The sequence below is a fragment of the Hippoglossus stenolepis genome, chromosome 5 (genome assembly GCF_022539355.2).
Source record: "Hippoglossus stenolepis isolate QCI-W04-F060 chromosome 5, HSTE1.2, whole genome shotgun sequence".
NCBI lineage: Eukaryota > Metazoa > Chordata > Actinopteri > Pleuronectiformes > Pleuronectidae > Hippoglossus > Hippoglossus stenolepis.
In genome coordinates, this window is record NC_061487.1 from 19,433,823 (window position 1) to 19,454,779 (window position 20,957).

The 20,957-nt window shown below is 40.2% G+C and overlaps 1 protein-coding gene across 5 annotated transcripts in view; it reads left to right on the forward strand.

Moving 5' to 3' along the window:
* shank3a (SH3 and multiple ankyrin repeat domains 3a) overlaps nucleotides 1-20,957 on the forward strand; it is a 150,712-nt gene that overhangs the window by 31,899 nt on the left and 97,856 nt on the right. For all 5 annotated transcript variants that reach the window (XM_047339979.1, XM_047339980.1, XM_035157511.2 and 2 more), the window contains exons 3-4: nucleotides 17,337-17,540; nucleotides 19,789-19,860. In XM_047339979.1, coding sequence (XP_047195935.1) covers nucleotides 17,337-17,540; nucleotides 19,789-19,860 — 276 coding nt within the window. The remainder of the gene's footprint in view (nucleotides 1-17,336; nucleotides 17,541-19,788; nucleotides 19,861-20,957) is intronic.

Here is a 20,957-nt window from a genome sequence, read left to right on the forward strand (position 1 = left end):
TCCTTTTTCCTCCTTCTCTGCCTCCTCTTGCTTGTCACCCTCTCCGCTGTCTTTCATCCACACTTCATGGGTTTTTCCCCTGCACCTGATTCAGGTCTTACACGCAACAGTGATTTGACAGTTCCTCCAAATACACTCACGAGCAGAGATTGACATGTGCAATGTTGAATCCGGGATAGGTAGGCATCTCTCTGGAAAGCCTCTCACGTCCCAATGTTGCTATTTATATCTTCATTCACTGTGGCTGCATGGGCACAAGACGTGGCTTGCATATTCCTATCGCCATCTGCCCACGACGCCTATCAAGGAGAGCGACAGTGATTGAGAGAGATTTGACCCAGTGTAACACTGCTTCGCCTTCTCTCATCATAACTACCAATTCATTCATTTCTCCTTAGCTCTTCCATCATCTGTCAATCAGCTCCTGCCCGAAAGATAGTAGAGAAGTGTAAGAAGTATCATTTCCATAAGCATGGCGGCTAAAGCAATGTCGTTATTTCTAACTCCAGTAAGCCTCTTGTAGGTGATATAACAGTCTTATATTGGTGAATTAGGAAAATACGTTGTGATCGCAATGTAATAGAATATATGCTATTGTGGGTACAGTGGAGTTGAGTACTAGTCAATTATATGATGAAACAATTAATGTTTCTGAGAGGATAGGCAATTCTCATTTACCTCAGTGATTGCTTTATTGATCCACTCACCTTTTGAGTTAACTCTATTATATAGCTTCTACTTTTCTTCTCTCCCTCTCTATTATTCCCTTCTTCTGTTGTTTTCCTGTCTTTGTTTTCCACCATGTCTTTATCTCTGTCTAGCCTGAGAGAAACCTGGGAATAGATAGACATTAATATCAACCCAATGAGACTGAGCTTTCTTTTTTAAAGGTCTGGGCTAGATACTCATTGTGTTTGTGCAGGGGGAACACCTCTTTCCAATGTAATATAACTAGAAAGGAGAGGACACCAGATTTTAATCTTTGGTTTCTTTTTTTAGGCATTGGGCGACTTGTGTGGCCTCCACCAAGAGATGAAATCATCTAATTGAGCAGTATTTTATGAGACTTCAGCTGTCACTCTCTGTCTATGCAGTGTGGCGGTGGCAAGAACTCTAGAGGAGCCTTTGAATATGATCCTTTTAGTCACTATATATCAGTACAGTCATACTGTAGCCTCTGCCTTGCTGCTAATGGGCCCCATGGCAATTTACACACTTCTAGTGATAATCTTCATCATCTTCTTCTCCCTTGTCTCCATCCACTTCTTTGTCTTTTTCAGCAAGCTTTACCATAAACGTATTACACCTTTTTGTCATCATTGGGTTTTATATTACAGTGATCTACATGATATTATGTTTGTGTGTCTGTGTCTTTATGAGGGTTCATATCTCCCCGGTGACTTACAAACTATACATCTTGGCATATTCTGTCTCGCCTATCAACAATAATGGAGAAGAGGTTTGTCTTTTTGTCTTTCTGAATGTGGCTCCATTAATTTTATCTGCCTCACACCTGAAATGTGTATAGTTGAGATGTTTGGTGTGATTTGGAGACACCGTGCGTTCAATATTAACAACTTTGAATAAACAGGCAAAGAGTTCTCTGTAACATCGGTGGCTGGGACTCATCAAGGTAATTGATGTTGTCGATCACAACAACGACCACCGATTTTCCAGTTTGGAGTTCTGTGAACTGAGTTGAGCTTCACTGGGCTTTAAATACACTGGTGAACAGCTTGTTGTGCAGCAGCAGTGGCACAGCTTCAGGATTCTGCAGTTTAATTCCTGCAGTCGGTCTTGACTTGCTGCGGCTCAATTACTACGGGTCACTATTACAGTTTCAGAAAGAAGGCTGAAACTAGCATTACCACAGGCCAAGCAAGCAGACCATACTAACCAAGCATGTTTATATCAGGCACTTCACTAGTTTGTAATAAATAGATAAAACTAATGCAGGCAAATACAAAAGTCCTGAAATAGCTTCTACCCTCATGAAGGTGATATCATAATTGAGGATGTAGTCTGTGGTGCTGCTGAATGACATTGCATTATGTTGTTGGTTGTGCCTAATTATTTTGTCCACCCTATTCAAATCAACAAGAGCGGGCAAAACAACAGATACACATGTTTAATGGACTACAGTACAATACATAATCGGAGTCACTTCTGAAGTAAATCTCTGGGAGTAACAGAGGAGCAGCTGGACTAGACTTCACTTGGCATGTCCCCATGGTGTTTGTAGTCAGCATACTATTACATAGTATATTCAGTTGAAATGTGCAAGCAGAATTGTGTGTGAACTTCAGTAATTATAGATGAGATTGATTATTTAAGTGGGTCCCTCTCACCAGTGTGGGTAACGGCTGAGCAATCACACTTGTGTGTAATATGTGTGAATGTGTTGTGACAATGTAATTTGTGAATGTTTTTCACGTCCCAGTATTCTTTATTGTTTTGCATTTGCATTTTGATGCAGCTCATGCCATTACTGATGGATAATACATTGTTATGAGTTTGACCTCTGATTCTGTTTTAGTTGTTTAATATTAGTGACACTGTTGGGCTACAAAGATGCCTGGCTTCTCTAAGGTACGGTCACACCCCCTTGTCCTCTTCTCAATTTACAGCAGGGAGATACAATCACCAGGGAGATACAATCTTGTCAGCCTTACAGAGTGAAATCTACCTGTTACCATTTCATCATTCCCTTGTTTAGAGCTGTGCAAAAAGAGGGGTCTTGTTGTTTATTGAGTGTAGTTTTTAACAGATTAACACATTTAGAAAATGAAACATTAGAACTATTAATGATTTTTCCTTTGACAATGAAGGCGGCAATTGGTTGGTATAGTGACAGGTCTCTCATACTCAATAGCTGTTAAAGAAATTGACATGCTCTGAAAGCTTCAACCAACAACACATTCACCAGTTTGCAAGTTTCCTTGCCAACCAGCGTGCACGGCTCCTTGGCACACCCTGAGAGTAACTGACTAATGATATGCAAATTAAAGGAAAACAGAAGCTAAAGTTAAGAAGGACTGAGAGGCAAAATATATGTCTTACTACAGTTTATAGAGTTGTTTGGACTGAAGACAGTGTTGTGCTTCACCTGTGTGCTGGATAGATACTTTGGGTTGCAGCAATGCACCTGTTTCACAATATAACACGGTAGAGAAATTGATGGTTCTCATATTATGCTCATTGCTTATTAAGGGGGTAACATGCTGCTCTTGGAGAACAGTATTTCTCATTGCAGGTCAAAGCATGTCTCATTTATAACTATACTCCTTAACAAAAAAAAGTAAACCATACGACTTTAGGATAAAGAAAGTGGCAGAAGGAGCTGCTAAAAAGATATTTATATCAGCACATATAGCTAAGTACTGTGTGATGCGTACTGCACAGTGTGTGAGCATTTTGGAGTTAGTATTCTTGTCTTCATTAATTTTCTTTTAATGTCTCGAATCTTATGTAAATAATGAGATCACTTTTCCACCAGTGCCATTGCATAAACGTAACACATATAGTTGTATTTATGGTTGTGGTACTGTGTGTAACAGTTAAGTAGATGGTGATCATAAGGCCACATTCCTTGTAGTGATTCATTAAGGAGTGTTTAAACCTGCGATCACTCTGTGCCAGTGAGGGAAAGTTGGCCGTACAAATGAGGCCAAATGCTGAATTTGAAGTGGCTGCCAGTGGCTACTGACCGGTGAATACAGCCTGGTACCTCTTTACAGATTCAGGTCAGGGTTCTCTGCAGATAAAAGATAAGGTTCCTCTGAGTCTCAGCATTTAAAGTTGCTCAATTTAAAGCTGTTAGAACTACACATTTATAATCTCTGTCCCTGATGTACACTCTCACTAATACACTCCCTCTGCCCCTCTTTGACTGCAGTTCTCTTTCTCTATATACACATACATCTATATAGATAAATGCGAAGTTGTGGCCAGACTCAAACACAGGCAACTCCGACTTGGGAAGAAATACTTGCACCTGTATTCAGTGCTCTACTACCACTATCATTGAAACCAATGAAGTTAAATAGTACAAGGACAGACCCACCCAGACATGACCTGACCCACTACTACTGGCAGAAGAAGCTAATAGCTCCTTGTTCTCCTGGCAGCAAGAATGAGAGCGCTGAGAACAACATTCACCTCCACTTGCTAACACAGGACAGGACAATTCTGATCATGAAGAACTAGCACTTTCATCTACCAGTCGATAACCTACCCCCTCTACACATGGAAGCTCCTCTCAGACGTCATAGAAGCTAAGTTGAGAAAGATCAGCAGGAGCCAGCCACCAAAGGGTCAAAGCACCAGCTCCTAGTCACCAGCGCAATTATCCAACCCTCTTAAGACAACACAGACCAACCTGTCCAACATCTGGAGTGTCTAGAAGTGCCTGGAACTTTACAACAAAGGGGTCCCTGTGGTAAAAGGAACATTAGGGGCTGTGACTCCTGAACTGAGAGAGGCTTCCAGCAGATTCCTGGCACAACATCTGGAGTGTCTTTCCAGGAGAGTGAACACCAAGGAACAGTTAAGATCCCAGAACCATCCAAATCTGACAGAGGACCTGAGCTTGAGAAGACATATATACTGCCCCCACGTGGTGGTTAGAGGGATTTTTTTGTTAGAGGTATGTGAGGAGTAGGGGACATTTGTGGACTGTAGCAACAGAAAATAACCCTCTGCATGCTACCTACCACCATAAGTAAATTCTCAACCTGTGGGCTGTTAACCAAGTGTGTATTATTGACAAAATTGACAGGCTATAAAATAGTACTAGACTAAACTTTGCCATAGAATATACCTTTTCATACATTTTGTGGAGTATCAGCAGTTCAATTTTTTTTCTCAATCATTTTGCATTTTCTTGTAAGACATTAAAACCACTTTTTGTCACTGAGATTTATTTAACTGCGACTGCAACAGATTATGCACATACACCTTTGCTTTCTGCTCTAATTTTCTTGGCAACAAGCCATGTCAACGTAAATTAAACTCACTATCAAATGGACAACATGAATTGGGCACCATTGTACTTAACAAGGGAAACTCCAGCCTAAGCATTTTCCGTGTGAATAGAGTGTGTACTGTGTGTTCACGCATTGTCTTTCAAGGTGTCTGAATCTGGATTGCAGCCCATTAATCCAAGTTAATTGAATCAATGCTGTTCTCCCCACCTTGTCCCAGGGGTGTAGGATGGTAATAGTTCAGATGTAAACCCTTCTGTAGCGTGTTCATTTTATGTGATGGGATTTGGAGATGGAGTAGAAAGTGCTGTGCGTAGACGCACAGTTCCTACAGCTAAGATTAAAGAGAGTGTCTTGTTCATGGTATTTAATAGATAATACCCCATATCAAACAGATTCTGTTAAAAGTGAGCTCAGCTGTTGGATGTGATTACCAAAAGGGCTCAGACTGTTCATTCTCCAACAAATTTGGGTAGATGATGACTGTGATAGACACAAATGGGAACACACTGTGTTTATATTAGTTTTGCCCATAGCCAGATGTGTCCTCATGACATGTTCACTTGTAACAGCGATGTTTCATGGTTGACTTGCTGTATGCAGTGATGGCAGAGTGAGACAAAGATGGCTGCAGTGCATTTGAACATATTTCACTGATGGAAGAAGGGTGCATACTTGGATATTTTGATGTAAATATACTAAATTAAATGTTTTTTAACATGCATTTTGGATTAATTTCAAAGTGTGAGTGAAAGGTCATTCATCTACTTATCCGAGAAATCTCTTTCTGTCTGTATGTGGTTGGCATTTCTCAAGAACTGTACATTGTATCGGCTTCACACACGTGATTTGGACTTATGATATGTTCAATATTAATACAATTTGAATAAACAGGCAACCAGCTTGGGACTCATCAATGTAAGCGATGTAGTCGATTATGACAACTGCAGGTTGATGACAGTGGCCGTGTTCAGAGCAACGCAAATAGATTCTTCATTTTGAGGTTCTACGTATTGAGTCTACAACTGGTTTTGCAGTTTTAGAAAGAAAGCTTCAAACAGCCCATTCCAAACAGGCAAGTTTAGAACGGGCACTGCACTAGTACATAAAGAAATGAGCATAAATAAATAACATAATATACCGTGGGATCCTTAAGTCTGATACTTTCTCAGGAATACTAAAGTGGTCTCAGACTTTTGGATCTCACTGTATGTGACATATGGTCTATACCCACAAACTGCCAAAGCTGCATATAAGAGAAAAGTTGTTCTTGCTATTTCAGCAGTTGGCTTCAAAAATGAGATTTGAAAAATTTGGCTATGATCCATTGCTCAGCTGCAGAGCATACACCTAACAAGCCTAAGCAGAGAGGAAGGAACATGCATAAGATATTGGTACATTGCTCTTAAGTGACTGTCTGCACTCTATACACCAGTGAACACCTAACAAACGTGAGATTGGGGCTGTGTAACAAACTGTGACTGATTTCCACTCCCCATTCTCATTTGTTACACTTCATGTCTCAGTTGTGTCGGGGAGGGAAGTCTGCATCAAACACATCATTTTGGAGCATTATCATTAGAATATTATCATATATATATTATCATATTGTCATTACAATATTTGCAACACTTATTTCACATGATACTCAGACATTGGCAAGAAGACAAATATTAAAGAAGTGAGCACTATGTCCTGAAAAAATCCTTTACATTTGAGTGATTGCACTTTGCACCATACAAATTAACATTGGTAAAACAAGACTCACAGTGAGTGGAGTTCTTGAACAAGAAACAAATTTCACATCATCTGGCTGCTTACCAGAATCTTTGGTAAGATACTGGAGTTACTGTAGCCAGTCAATTCCTTGCTCACTCCTCTCACGTAATTATTTTTCTGACAGTTAACATTTTTCACACGGTGACAGCTGAAATTCTTGGCTGTTTGACAGATTTCCTTCGTTTCATCTCTGCGGTAAAAGACGTTGGGAGACGCCAAGAACTCAATTTCACTTCATTCATTTATTTGCTCTGTGGCAGCAGAATATGTAACACCAGCCTTCAGACACTCCTGCAGTTAAATTAAGCAAGCACAGTGCTTCTATATTTGTGGTGCATCTCCATCACTCATACATTCACACACTGATTGGCCAGCTCCACTTTGCCATTTGGAGTGGAGAATTTAGCTAACTGAAACATGCAGAAACTGTGATGTTTAATATCTTATGAATTTTGTCTTGTGCTTGATGCTGGTTCTCTTCTTAAAAGATGCTAAGTTTCGGTTGAATTTTAATGGTTTTTGAAAATATTGTTTATTCAACATCTTTGTAGCATACTGAGATGAGCACTCTGTAGACAGAAAGAGACAGAAGCAAAGAAAACAGACTCCGTAAGGAGGAGGAAAAAAAGAGACGAGCGAGTCATTCACACGAAAGGCACTAACATGTGCTACCTCTTTCTGCTCATCTATTATAAATTGCTTTACCTGTGCTATAAAATATGGAGGGGAAGAAAGATGAAGCAGTATTAGTTTTCTCCGAGCAGATGCTCGGATTGAGAAAGAGAAACATTTGCTTCTGCTATCAGGCTGGACTACGGCCAAACAGAAGGAAACCCAGGAGAACCAGGGAATGGATGTCTGTCAAATGATCCCAAGCTTGTATAGTCGATTGCGAGCACAGTGGGCACACATACCATAATATTATCAAATGTATGATGCTGTTTACAAGGGAGTAAACACATGTTAGCAATATTAGTGATCTGTATGATTCCTTAAGGGCATTGGTAAGGACTCTCCCCACATCCAGTAGTAGGCTCGGCCCTGTTAATTAGTGCATATGTCATCTGGGCAGAGACAGCCAGAGGTCTTGGGAGATGGAGACCGGGCTGTGTGAGAGTCATTACACTCCATCATCTCAGCCCTCCTCACTTCTTTCACTTCAATTCACCACTTTGTTTCACTCTCCTTTCTCTTCTCTGTCGATGCATCACTTCTTGCTAAAAGGCAAACACAATACCCTGTCTCTTTCTATTGTGACTGGATGCCATCTGTGGCTTTTGAGATACTATAGTCATGTCCTGCCCCATGCATCATCCTTGCTTGCATAATCACGAACAAACACGCACAAACAATGCATCTTAATTAGTAGGGCCCATTTGGGACGTGTTTTGAATTCAGATGTGGTGTGATGTAATGTGTGTTTGTTTCCACTTAGTTGACCTGTTTGCAATTAATTGAACTCAACTTGTATTTTTTATTTCCCACTCAAGCAATTTCATACCTGGTATATACAGTACATGCATCTTGGGTGATCTGACCTCAAGTGGTCAGCTCTAAGCGAGAGAGAGAGAGCGAGAGAGAGAGAGAGAATCAGTGTCGAAGCCTTGATATACACTTATAGTGGCTTATTCTATTGTGATGAGTGCATAGAATATCCTTTTTTTATTCCATCACGCACAGTTTATAGCAAAGCTTCTTGATACCATAGGCTGGTATAGAAGGCAGTGTGCGTTAAACAGTTGTCGAATTTGAAGAGATAAATAGATGTACCACCAACTTATAAAAAGAAGAGTGTGTTACTATATTTGTAGTTCTGCTTCCATCTTGCTTTGGTGTTGTTTATATAATGTTTGAAAAGCAGTCTGAGAGATTAATTCTCTCCCATCCATTTACAAACCTGTGCTACCTGGCTAGCTAGCGAGCTGCTGTGTGTCGTTTGGTGGTGTGATTAATACTAGTATTACAAATAGTTTTTATTCACAATCACATTTAAATTTCATGTGCTTCATTTAACAGACTAACATTGTAAGAGTTGATTACATTTGTTATTGTAAGAGGCAGTTTAAAAAAGTTTTTAAACCTTGTTACCTTTACCCTTTAAATGCCCAGTGATTCATGTGTAGCAATGTGCCATTATTAATTGGAGCTGTCTTCTCTGTGTCCTTTTAGACACCTTCGGTTAGTTGTCCTACAGTGCTCCAGAAGTGTGACCTACAGTTTTCTCTTATCTTCCCCCTCAAGCTCGTACTCTGCCATCCAATCATATTTCACTTCTGTCTCTAATTTAAGCAGACAAAAGATCAAGGGATGGCCTTTGATGAAAAAGTGTGAAGACGGGTGGGAGACATAAGAGAAGAATGTCAAACCCCTGGGTGTTTGATCTCAACCAGTGTGTGAATGAGTTTAACGTGGAGGGACGTTGATAAACACACATTGGCTGCACATGTAAACAAATACAGACAGAACCAACATGTGCACTTTGGCAGAGAGTTGTGATCCAGCACTTCTCCTGAATAATTGCAGCTGAAGTCAAAGTGACAGCTTAGTAGTGGCCCACACAGCTGTCCTGCTGTCATACCTCATGGCATGCTGCTTCAGGTTATGACCGTGTATCATAATCTGCTAAATGGGTGTTTCAGTGTCTTTTTCATCATTAATGACGAGTTGTAGAATGTCTGAATGGCCACAGTTTTGTCAGCGATCACAAGATTTAGTGAGTCTCTGATCACTGTAGCTTTAATAGCTCTGGACCATTACCTGTATAATTGATTTCTTGTATAAAGCCAACATGAGTATGACCACCTCTCTCCAAATAATAGTAGATGTGGTTATCTCATTTCAAATTCAAGTCAAAGTCAACTTTTTTGTCAATCTACATATAAGTACGCAACATATAGTACACAGTACGACATAGTATGCAGTAATAAGGCACATGGTGGATCGGATGAGAGTAGTGCAAACCAAAAAATGGATCGAGAGTGCAAAGATACTTCATGGGAAGTAATGTAATGTACAACCACAGGATGTAGTAAATAGCAGTTAAAGATGGCAGCAGTTGTAGTATGTAGTATGATAGAAGCATTTACAGAAAAAACTAATGGTGAAATTACTACATACGATATTAGATTACCTTTGCATATCAGATGGAGATAGTGTGGAAATTGTACTTAAAAAAACAATGTTTCTCATAATTAAAGTAAGGATGACTTGTTTTGCTCAAAGAACTTCAAATACAATTCACCTCATGTTCACTAAAACCATATTCCTGTAATTCTTTGCAAAGGTTGTGATTGCCTTAAAAACAGCCTTTTGATCAGACACACACTCACACACACACACACTCTCTCTCTCTCTCTCTCTCTCTCTCTCTCTCTCTCTCTCTCTCTCTCTCTCTGTCTCCCACTCTGCTTCAGTCTATCCATCTTTTCTTTCTGCTGAACTCCCTCTCTCTATTTTCCTAATGTTGTGGATGCCAGCCTCACTGGCTCTGCATTGCAGTTCAAAGACACGACTGGGGAGAGGAGGGGGGGGGAGATTCATTCATGGCCTTTATTTAGACCTCTGGGAAACTTTGAGGGAAGACCTTTGTTTTCAGTGGCACCAAGGAACAACAACAAAGTCAAAGACCCGTCCATTCATTGAAAGACAGTGTGTCGAGCATGGCAACGAAATAAACAGAAAATAAAGAAACAAGCAGACATTTCAAACTTTGAATTACTCTTAAACACCCAAAGATAAAATTGGTTCAAGTGTCATGTCCTGCACATAGTACAACTCAAACAGTATTGACAATAACTATACTTATACAGTATAAAATACAAGATGCCACAAACATATTTATCCTTTGTCACTGACATCTTCACTGACAAATTGACCCATTAAGATTTACACACAGTCATTTCGTGACTCAAAACAAACAAACATAGTAGTTGGAGACTGCATGTAGCTTGATTTTTCTGAAACTATTAAAACAGCTAATATCTAAGAGGTGATGATGCTGAATCTTCTAAATGAAGGCCTTTCGGTACAATGCAGCACTTACTCCTTTGGGCAGAGAACCCTCTGTGGCTCGGAACATGAGAGAGACACTGTAGACTTATCAGTGGGAATCCAGACAGGGATTTTAAATGTATCAATGGTCCGGTTTGGTCTTGAATGAAATACAGCCTCAGGCACATGTAATATCGAGCTATAAAATGTAGTCAGTGTAGGAACATAAACAATGTTGAGTGAATTTGGAGACAAGACCTGAGCTCTCCGTGGGTTAGAGGATAAAGAAGATGAGAGCATGGGGTCCTCTTATCTTCAGCTAATCAGTGCGCTTTGAACATGCTGACAGTAAAAAGTATTCCACTGCTGCTGTCCTCCACATTTTTTAATCATTTTTACCAGAGACTAGAGCTTCTGCTCTAACTGAATAAATTATGTATAATAAATAATTGTGCAAACATATTGATTTTTAATGGATATTATTGTGATGTTATTATGTACATTTTATGAATAGTGTTTTAGTGACATTATCAAAATCAACCATCAACTTATTGAGGTGTAAATTGTTCTGCCAAATACAAACAGAGCCAGGGACATACCAGTGTTGTCCTAAGAAGAAATAAACCCACCAAAATAAAAGAAAATACCTGTGTGCTGGGTCTCTAAGAGCTCCAGGAGCTAAGCATTTTGACAAAGGAGGGGGATTAGTGGCAATAGGGATAACACTGATTTGTATAAAGATATTGGTTAGTCTCTGTTACTTAATGAGATTAATTTAGATTATTTTTGAATTGTATTGCTCATGTTTGCAGATTGTCCGTGTCTTTTATACTTTTCAAAATATAGAAGATGATTAGTACCGCAGTTGGTGGATTGTATTTTAACTTGGTATTACACTGATTATGCTTTAAAAGTACTTGAAGCTAAATGGCTTTATACGTTACTTTGTGTACCACTTTTCCTGTATCGAGATAAAGTGGCTACAAATGAATTATGGTACATTAAAAAAAAAAGAAGAGCAGCAAGGATTGTATTAGATTAGAAAAAAAGACTGTATTTTCAAACAGACAGTTTGGGTCCATTTGTACTACTGCTGAGCAGAGAGACTTGTAACCCTGGAAACTGTTCACGGATGATCACAGCTGTAGCCTCGAAATCTATTGAAGACTTAAAAAATAACTGTAAATTAATAATGAAAATGAGACGTCATTTTGTTGAATAAAACTAACAAAACAACTAAAACATTTTCGACAAATCCATAGGCCATTGGACATTAACGTTAAAGCACGTACAGGCCTTAAAGTAGTGAGTTATTCTGAGATAAATATTAAATAACATTCATTAAAAAATTGCAGCTGTTGTGAAAAGGACTTATGATAAGAAATGAATCAAAACAAGCCAAAGTCAAAATTTATTCAGTGGACAGGTAATTGGCAAACACAGTTTGAGGCGTTGTGGTTTAATTCTAAGGTTGTTTTTTTCTGTGAACATTAATGCAAACTTTATTTTGAAGGACAAAGGGAAAGTCAGACACACATTAGCTAGGAAAAGTGAACAGACTCAAGGACTCATAAATACAAAAACATACTGTACTTGTTGTGCTGTCACCTTGAGAACTAAAATAAAGCTAATTTTCCGGATCAGTGCTACTTAAAATATGAATGATACAAGAATGCAGTCACCCTTTATGGATAAACTCTGTATATATTTAAGTGAATGCATTGACACATGACCCAAAACATATACTACAGAATAAAAGACATTTTATAGGAAAATGAACAAAACAAGTCTTTTTTCTTTGCTTTGCTTAAACACACTCTTTGATGTTCCTCCCTTGTTTTCAGTCATCCATTCTCCTGATAAATAATGAACAACACCTAACTCTCTTTGTGAAACTCTGTTTTATTGTGAGCTGTATGAAGTATGTTGTTATTTAGCACTTTACAAATAGAATTGGATTTAATTTTCAAAAATTCTGTGATCTATGTGTCAGGCTGATATAAAAGCGGTGGCCCAAAACTTGAAAGTGAGATAGCAGCAGTGGATATATTGTGGGTCAAGAGTGTGCATGTTCTCTCTCAAACCAAAACAAATAATTTGACTGAAATAAAACCTAAGAGCACCAGATTATCCTCTAGTTACACAGGAATGCTCCCATTGAAATATAATATCTCCTCTACTATGGAGTCAAGGTCAAGATGGGCAGCAATGAAATGAAAAAAGTTTCTCTGCTATATAAATAAGGCACCTTCTGCTCTGTGACATAACAGTGTCCAGACACCAACAAATCCTGGAGGTAATAAGTTCAAAGCCAGTATTAAATATGAGATGATTTTCATCATATTGAGCCTTTTTTGTATTTGTCACCACAGTGATGCTGTGTTATTTGTTTGCACTGAAACACTTTTCACTTTATGCCACTAATCACTCTTGAAAGTGACTTTCCAAGCTGGGATTGTTTTTGATTGATTCTAAGTCCGACACAGGGCTAATAACATACAAGGACATTTAGTCATAATTGAGCTTGTTTTATGGGTATTTCCATGGCTTATGTTTTAAGGCAAACTTTTTAAAGGTTGAACTGCAGGCTCTTATCTGTCTTGTGGCAAATTCGATAAGAAATCAGTGTAGGTTCTGGATGGAAGCCTTCATTCACTTCAACCCTCTACTATCTCTCTGTGTATTAAAAAAAAAAAGAACGCAGCATCACGTAACCCACTTGACATAAACCTCTTGAGTCTGTTAAGAGAGGTATCAGGGGCTATTGGCCCTAATCTGCATTCTTATCTACATGGTAATTTAACAAAAATGACCGGGGTACATTATTTTCATCCTGGGCGGCAGACTTTCCCTCTCACTCACTCGCTTGCTCTGTCTCTTTCTCTCACTCACAAACTCATTGACCCGTCTGTCACAATCGTCTGACCATTGGCAACACTGGGAGAAATGCCACCTAGTCAGTGAGCCAGTGGGCCATCAGAAAATCCATAAAGTTTTTACCCTCCTTGGCAGGCAGGCAGACCTCGACAAAACACCTGCCCTCACTGTGTACCTGTGTTTGAGTGTACCTGCAGTGCCTGTTTTCAGATGCTGCCATTCGCCAAAGTCGGCAGATTGCCTAATCCGTTTTATCAGACTCCCTTCAGCATCAGGTTAGATCTGAAATGCTGCCAAACATGTGCTTTGGTTTTTTGCCTTGTCACCCGGTCAGTCAACTCTCCACTTGTCACGTGATAGGCCTTCGCTATTCTGAGATGTGACTGCTCTGCTGCTGCACAGAGCCGACACTTTCAATTTTTAACTGCAGCATCTGATTAAGTACTGATAAATGGTATTTTACAAAGTAGAGTTTGTTATTTGATGAATATGGCCTTTACCACATATTCATGATAAAAAATAAACCAATTGAGATTTATGTCTATTAAAAAAAATGGAATGGATAGTTGGGCTGGTGGGCGAGTTATGTAATCTGTGTCTATCTGAACACCGTGCAACACCGGCAAAACAGACTACTGCTACAACCATAGCGGTCAAAGGGGAATTTATATTGCCATAGCTCAAACATTCATAACCTAATTTGGACAAAAAGGTCAAAGGTCAACTTTACTGCAAAAACTCCTTTCTGGCCATTATTCAATAGCATAACTCATGGTTTTCTCTGTGTATGAATATTTTAAATGTCAGAATCATGTCTCCTATTTTAGTATGTTTTCATGTTATTGGCTGTACTGATGTGTCAGCTCCAGTTGCCATCTGACTCCCGGCATATGCATGTTGCTGTAGCGCTGTTAGAAGACGCGAGTTTCCTACTGTTGTATCCGAGTGTCAGAAACATAGTGGCGCTGAACAGGATAGAGTTGAGTTTCCAAATCAATATTGGCAGCAGTGATTGATTTATTGCTTGTGGGGTTTGCACACTCCCGCTCACTCACTCACTCTCTACTCTCTTACTCTGCCATCTGTGGCTCAGGCTCCACAATGTGGTAACCAGAGGGAAGTGCTCTGCCTACCCGCATTTACCATGACCAACACTGGGCAGATCAAAAAACAGTGTTATTCTTATGTGTTAAATTCAGTATGATACACATGTGAAGTTCATTTGATAATTAACCACATTTTATCAAATTTAATGGAAATTAGAGTACAGTACCACTATCTACTACATGTATAGTCCAGTGTTTTCCACAGAATTACATTGTGTCTATAGCGGTAGCTGCCGAGGGTCAGGCTAATGAGGGTTGATTATTGTGATTCCCCAGTGAACATGCACACAGTACATTCATGTGCACCTAAATAGCAGGTACACAGAGAGGCCAGGTGTTAGTTTACAGCAAAAGCAGAAACTACCATTGTTATGCCAAGTTCTGCCTGTCTGCTGTGCACATTAAGAACTTAATGGATTTTTTTACACTCCCACTGATGTAGCGGGATCTCACCTGGTGACCACAATAACAGATGGGTCAATATGTTAGAGAGAGCTCAACAAGAGCCATGTTTACAGCTCTGCAATGAAGCAAACGTGTAAAATACCCACTTAGTAATTCATATCTTTAAAGGGGACATAGCATGCAAATTCCACTTTGTTAGTGCTTCTACAGGTTAATGTGGGTATCTGGCATGTCTACCAACCCAAAAACTCTGGGGAAAAAACACTCGCGCGTTTTGTTATAGTTCCTCTAAGTCAGAAACGTCATGCTTGAGCGACTCGATTGCGCTTCCTGGGTATTGTGTCGTAACAATACACTGGAAGTCCCTACATGGTCTTGGCCCACCCCCGTCCCGTCCCGTCCCGTCCCGTCCCCCCACACTCGTTACTTCCGGGTTTACACCGGAGGCAGCGAGGCTGCGAGGCAGCGCAGCGCCGTTCCCAAGCACGCAGCCGGGCTGTTCACAGGGACGAGCATTTCTCCGCTGGTCAGCCCGCGATTCACTCACATGTGGCATTTGTCTGGATCGTTGGGACTGGGAGGCTGCAGCAGCTGCTCGGGAGCGACCGCCTCCTCCCGTGCGTGAGCTGGGATTTGTGTCAGCGCCACACAGCAGCAGTGTGGAGGACTTCCGCAGTGTTCAGCGCTACTGTAACCCCGAACCCCGACATTCAACGGGTACAACAACAAGCGGAGAAAGCAGAATCGCGGGCTGACTTTATATGTACAGTCTATGGGGCTGACCAGCGCGGAGAAATGCTCGTCCCGTGTGAACAGCCAGGCGGCTGCGCGCTTGAGAACGGCGCGCTCGCTGCTCACAGCGGTCTTCCACACTGCCAGCTGTGTGGAAGACTTCCGCAGTGTTCAGCTCTACTGTATGCTGGGTTACAGTAGTTCCGCCGGGTTACAGTAGTTCCGCCGGGTTACAGTAGTTCCGCCGGGTTACAGTAGTTACGCCGGGGTACACCGGACGCGGAAGCGCAGCTGCGAGGCAGCGCAGCGCCGTTCTCCAGCGCGCAGCCGCCTGGCTGTTCACACGGGACGAGCATTTCTCCGCTGGTCAGCCCCATAGACTGTATATATAAGGTCAGCCCGCGATTCTGCTTTCTCCGCTTGTTGTTGTACCCGTTGAATGTCGGGGTTCGGGGGTAAATGATGGTCTTCATAGCCCCCCACCTCTCTTTCTCTCTCTCTCTGTCTGTCTGCTTGTGTGCTTGTAGTGGATGGGCAGAGGGGGACATTTAATTATGTGATTGGGAAAATTAAAACTCCAGGACAACAAGGGAATACAAAGTATGGGATGCATATTTGATAATTTATATCATATAAAATATGTAATTTATATCGTTTAAAATCATGGGGGGAGAGGGGGGAGGGGGGAGCTGGCTCATTAGCATTTAAAGGAACAGGCAGTCAAAACAGGTCGCTCTGTGGAGGGCTGTTTTATACAGGGTAAAAAGGGTGCTGTTTTAAATGATCCTTGTGGTATTTTGACCAAAGTATGTTACAGACATTTCATTAAGACCCCAAGGAACCATATCAACTTGTGGTAAAATGGGCATGCTATGTCCCCTTTAATATGCTGGGTTGTCACAGTCTAGGTAATAAAACACTATAGGTTATTATTAGAGTGTAGAAGTTGACCAAATACGTTGACCATTTATACCTGTGACCTGTTCTGACTGGACCCAGAGCTGCTGCAGTTCGTGGTTTAGCCGTCTCATATTGTCCAGCTTAATTTTCAGAGCATGAATAATGCACACTGACATATAGTCAAATTTATGTGGCTGAAATATATGTGTCAAGAGAGTGTTTCTGCAACAGCTTTTGCTTTTATAACCATTTTGTTTACTTCAGTATGGTAACATCAACTGGCTCTTGGGATGACCTTTTGTGAAAAGGAAAGGAAAATGGTGAAATACTACTGGGCCAATATGAATCGTTTATTATAATGAAAGACCCAGCTTCTCCCCTGGGCATGACATTGGAAGTTCAATAAATGTCTTTCTGATGAAAGAGCAGCTAAATGTTATATTGATGTGAATCAGTAAAAGATCACTCTTTAATCTCTTGTTTTACTTGGCTGAAGTATATGTGTGATATTTAGAAAAGTGACATGTGCTTAACCCTCCACCCTCTTCTGGTCCTGTGTCCACAGAAATGTATGAAATTCAATGTGGATGCTCCTATCTGGCTGTCCAAGCAGCGAATCCTGTGCACTCTTAACCACAGCTTGAAGGATGTCCTCAACTATGGCCTATTCCAGCCGGCTTATAATGGCAAGGCTGGCAAATTTCTGGATGAGGAGAGACAGCTAAGGGAATACCCCTTCCCATCCATCGCTCCTGTACCTTACCTGGAGGTAGGTATGGATCATGTGTATGAGGCTTTAGGGAGTGAAAGGCTGAAAAATAGGTGGTAAATACAGTCAGACTCATTTATTTCTGTTGAGAGAACCAAAAAAGGCAGAGCCCAGCCACATAGTGCATAGTGAAGCATTAGAACAGTGCACTACATATACACACCAGAGTTATGTTCTTTAAAATTTTGGATTTTAATATTGATAATTTGCTTTGTGGAGTATATGTGTGGTGTTTTATGAATATCAGGCACATAAGTATCATGTTATTAAAGCTGAGCACCAGACTATCGTTTGCAAACCAATCAACTAACACACTTTATCACTTTACAAGACCTCAAACCAAAGGTAAAGAAAATAATGTAGCCCTTATCCTGTTTCATTCATAAAGACCTACAGTTTGTAGAGTATGCATAAAGCATTCAAACTGGAATGATACTCAATAGAGTGCCTATGTCCACCAAGGCTCAACGTTACCCTTAAATTTAATCAAGCTGCACCACATTATTGCACACACTCATAGGTATCAGTCCCATAAATATGCTTGACTTGTTTTGATCAAGATCCATAAATCAGTACCTGGGAAGAAAGTGAAAAAAAAAAAAAATGGTGTCTCACATCGATGAAAAATATATTCTGCATCTACCAATTTGTCTGGATCCGTGCCAGAGTTTGCTGGGTTCTTTCTTACCCTCCCCAAAAGGGTATTTACTCCTTCTGCCCAGTAAGTGATCTAGCTTGAGAACATCAGGTATACAAAAATTAACATGCTTCCTTAAATAATCTCAATTACTCTCAGGTAATTTTCTATGTCCATACACGGTGCATGCAATTTGATCTTTCTGATTTGATGTGTCAGTCAAACCTAGTCACAATATTACCGCGCTCAGTGACAGTCTGTTGTCTGCAGTGCCTGACATCTCTTGGATAATCGTATTGCTTTTCCATCACGGTTTGTGATCTGAGAGAATCGCTGGTCATATGCAAATGTGTCAGTACAGATGCTGTAAAGATGTCAGGTAGTTTTTTGACTGGTCGTCTCTATTTTCTCTAGTTTTATGATGCATGAAGAGATGGAGAGCATAATGAAGATTTACTATCCTCCTTGAGCCTCAGTTTAAAGTGAAACTGTGATGTATTGGAAGAAACCGCTTTTATTATTGATGAGAGTTAATACTTGCTTTGGGAATTGTAATCCAGTTGTTTATTAAAAAGCCTTTATTATGTATTTTTTAAGTTTAGTTATTTTTAGTTTTGACTTTACTAATAATGATGTAATCTTCTCATATGTTTTTAACAGTTTAATATACTTAAACCACTCAGCATTAAAAAATTACCAAATTTGTATAATAATGCACACAATCCAAGTAAAGCGCACACAGCTCCCTGCTAGAAAGCAGCCAATCAGCTTTTCTGTTTATTATACTGAAACACTTGGGGGCAATGTCATGATTCTGCATAGTCATAAATCTGTTGTAAGATAGCAGATGAGTGGTAGACAGCAAATATTTAGTTGTGTTTAATCTCATTTTGTTGGTTTCTGGCTGTGTGCCCCCCATTGTGTCCAGTTGGCAATACTTCATGCATATGCCATTAAAGCAGTAAACTGTATGTGATGCACAAGGATGTATTTATGTGAGTTTCAGGGAATAAATTTATCTGCTCAGATGTAGTCTTTGTCAATATAGAAATTTATTATGATACAGTCGTAGTTGTACTTGGAAAAGCTTATGTTTTAGCTGAATAGTTGTTGGCTCCCATCAGTTTAAGTGTGTGTGTGTGTGCGTGTGCGTGCGTGCGTTATTGATTGACCAGCAGTTATTCCCTGAGGCCTGTGGTGTGTGGAGGTGATTGACAGGTTTGGATTAGCAGCTCAAACCCTCTGTTCTGTCACAGATTTACCCTGTGTTTACCCCACAAACAGACAACACACATACACCTTTTTAAAACTATTACAGGCTGTCAGTGTTCATAAACCTGTCCGTTAAACAAATAGCTTGACAAAGACTTAGTGAATGACCTGGCTTTGGACAAGTTGGGAAATGGTAGGAGCCCAGAGCTGTAAAGTACAGAGAACAGAAGTCAGATGTTTTTGCAGTTGTGGAAGCATACTTTTGAAAAACTTTAATAAATAGCTCTGTTATGGGTTTGTTTTTGTGTGCTGTACTTTTGTAGTCTTTTGAAATCAAGACATTAACAAAAACAAAGGGAAATAATATTTTGTCTTATGTTCATTGTACTTCTCTTTCAGTTCCGCTATAAAAGACGTGTCTACACTCAGACTCACCTGGATGAAAAGCAGCTCTCAAAGCTCCACACCAAGGTAAGATCTGTGTGCCCTCTGTCATCCAGACATCTGAACACCTTTTTCTTTGTTCAACCTTCTCAACTGAGTGACTGACACATCTGAAGTACAATATATGAAACTTATTGACTTATGTATGATTGCTTGGTTCATTCATGTGTAATTGAACACTTTGTTTAGACCATGCAGACCCCTTACACCTATGCTTCAGAGCGAATGGTTGCATTTGTTTCCCATCATATGACATTTCACCCTTCCTGCATAATTGCTTCTGCCAAAATACTCAGCGTAGCACTTCTTTTTATCCCTAACATGCTTTACGAGTCTAAACTTGGTGGATAAGCAGGGTTATAGACGACACTAAAACAGTTATTCAATCTGACAAACCAAATGGCTAACCCTTGCAGACTTTGGTCAAGGGCAGGCAGGTTGTTAGGATTGCAGATACAGAGAAGGAGAATAGATCTGGCTCCTGAGCAGAATAGAAAATATGCCATGTGCTGATGATAGGGAGTAGGTACAGGCTCATTTACACTCAACATTAGATACAAATATGAAAACAGATGGAGCCTTCTGTCCGTACACTGCGTTCTTTTCATTTGATTTGTGCACATCCTTTGAAAGCTTTTTCGGATATGGCCAAAACAGAAAAAAATGGAGCAGTATCTCTGGAAATTGTGGAGGCCAGTGTAGACAATTGTTCAAGCGAGACAAACGTAAGACCCGAGGAAGAAATTTCAACACTAACATAAGTTTTTCTGCGACCTGCTTCGATTGTTACTTTGGGACAAGGATTTTTAAGAGTTACATTATCACAACCTTCACCACCATTGCCATGTTTGTTGCTGTCAGAAACTCTCGACTCTGTGCTGCCCTTCGGTGGATGAATCGCTTAAAAGCCATGCCAGCATAAAGAGTGAAAGAATGAAAGTGTGGGCAATGACGGTTACAGCATCTGAAGTGACTTTACATTTGGAGCTAGAGTGGTAGCTCTGAAGTACCAGGAGATGCAAATGAGACTGTGATTTTGTGTGAGTGACAGTGAGAGAGAGAGATGCATGTTTTTGTGTGTATTTATGTGGGTGTAGTGAGTAGAGCAGACAGACAAGAATTTA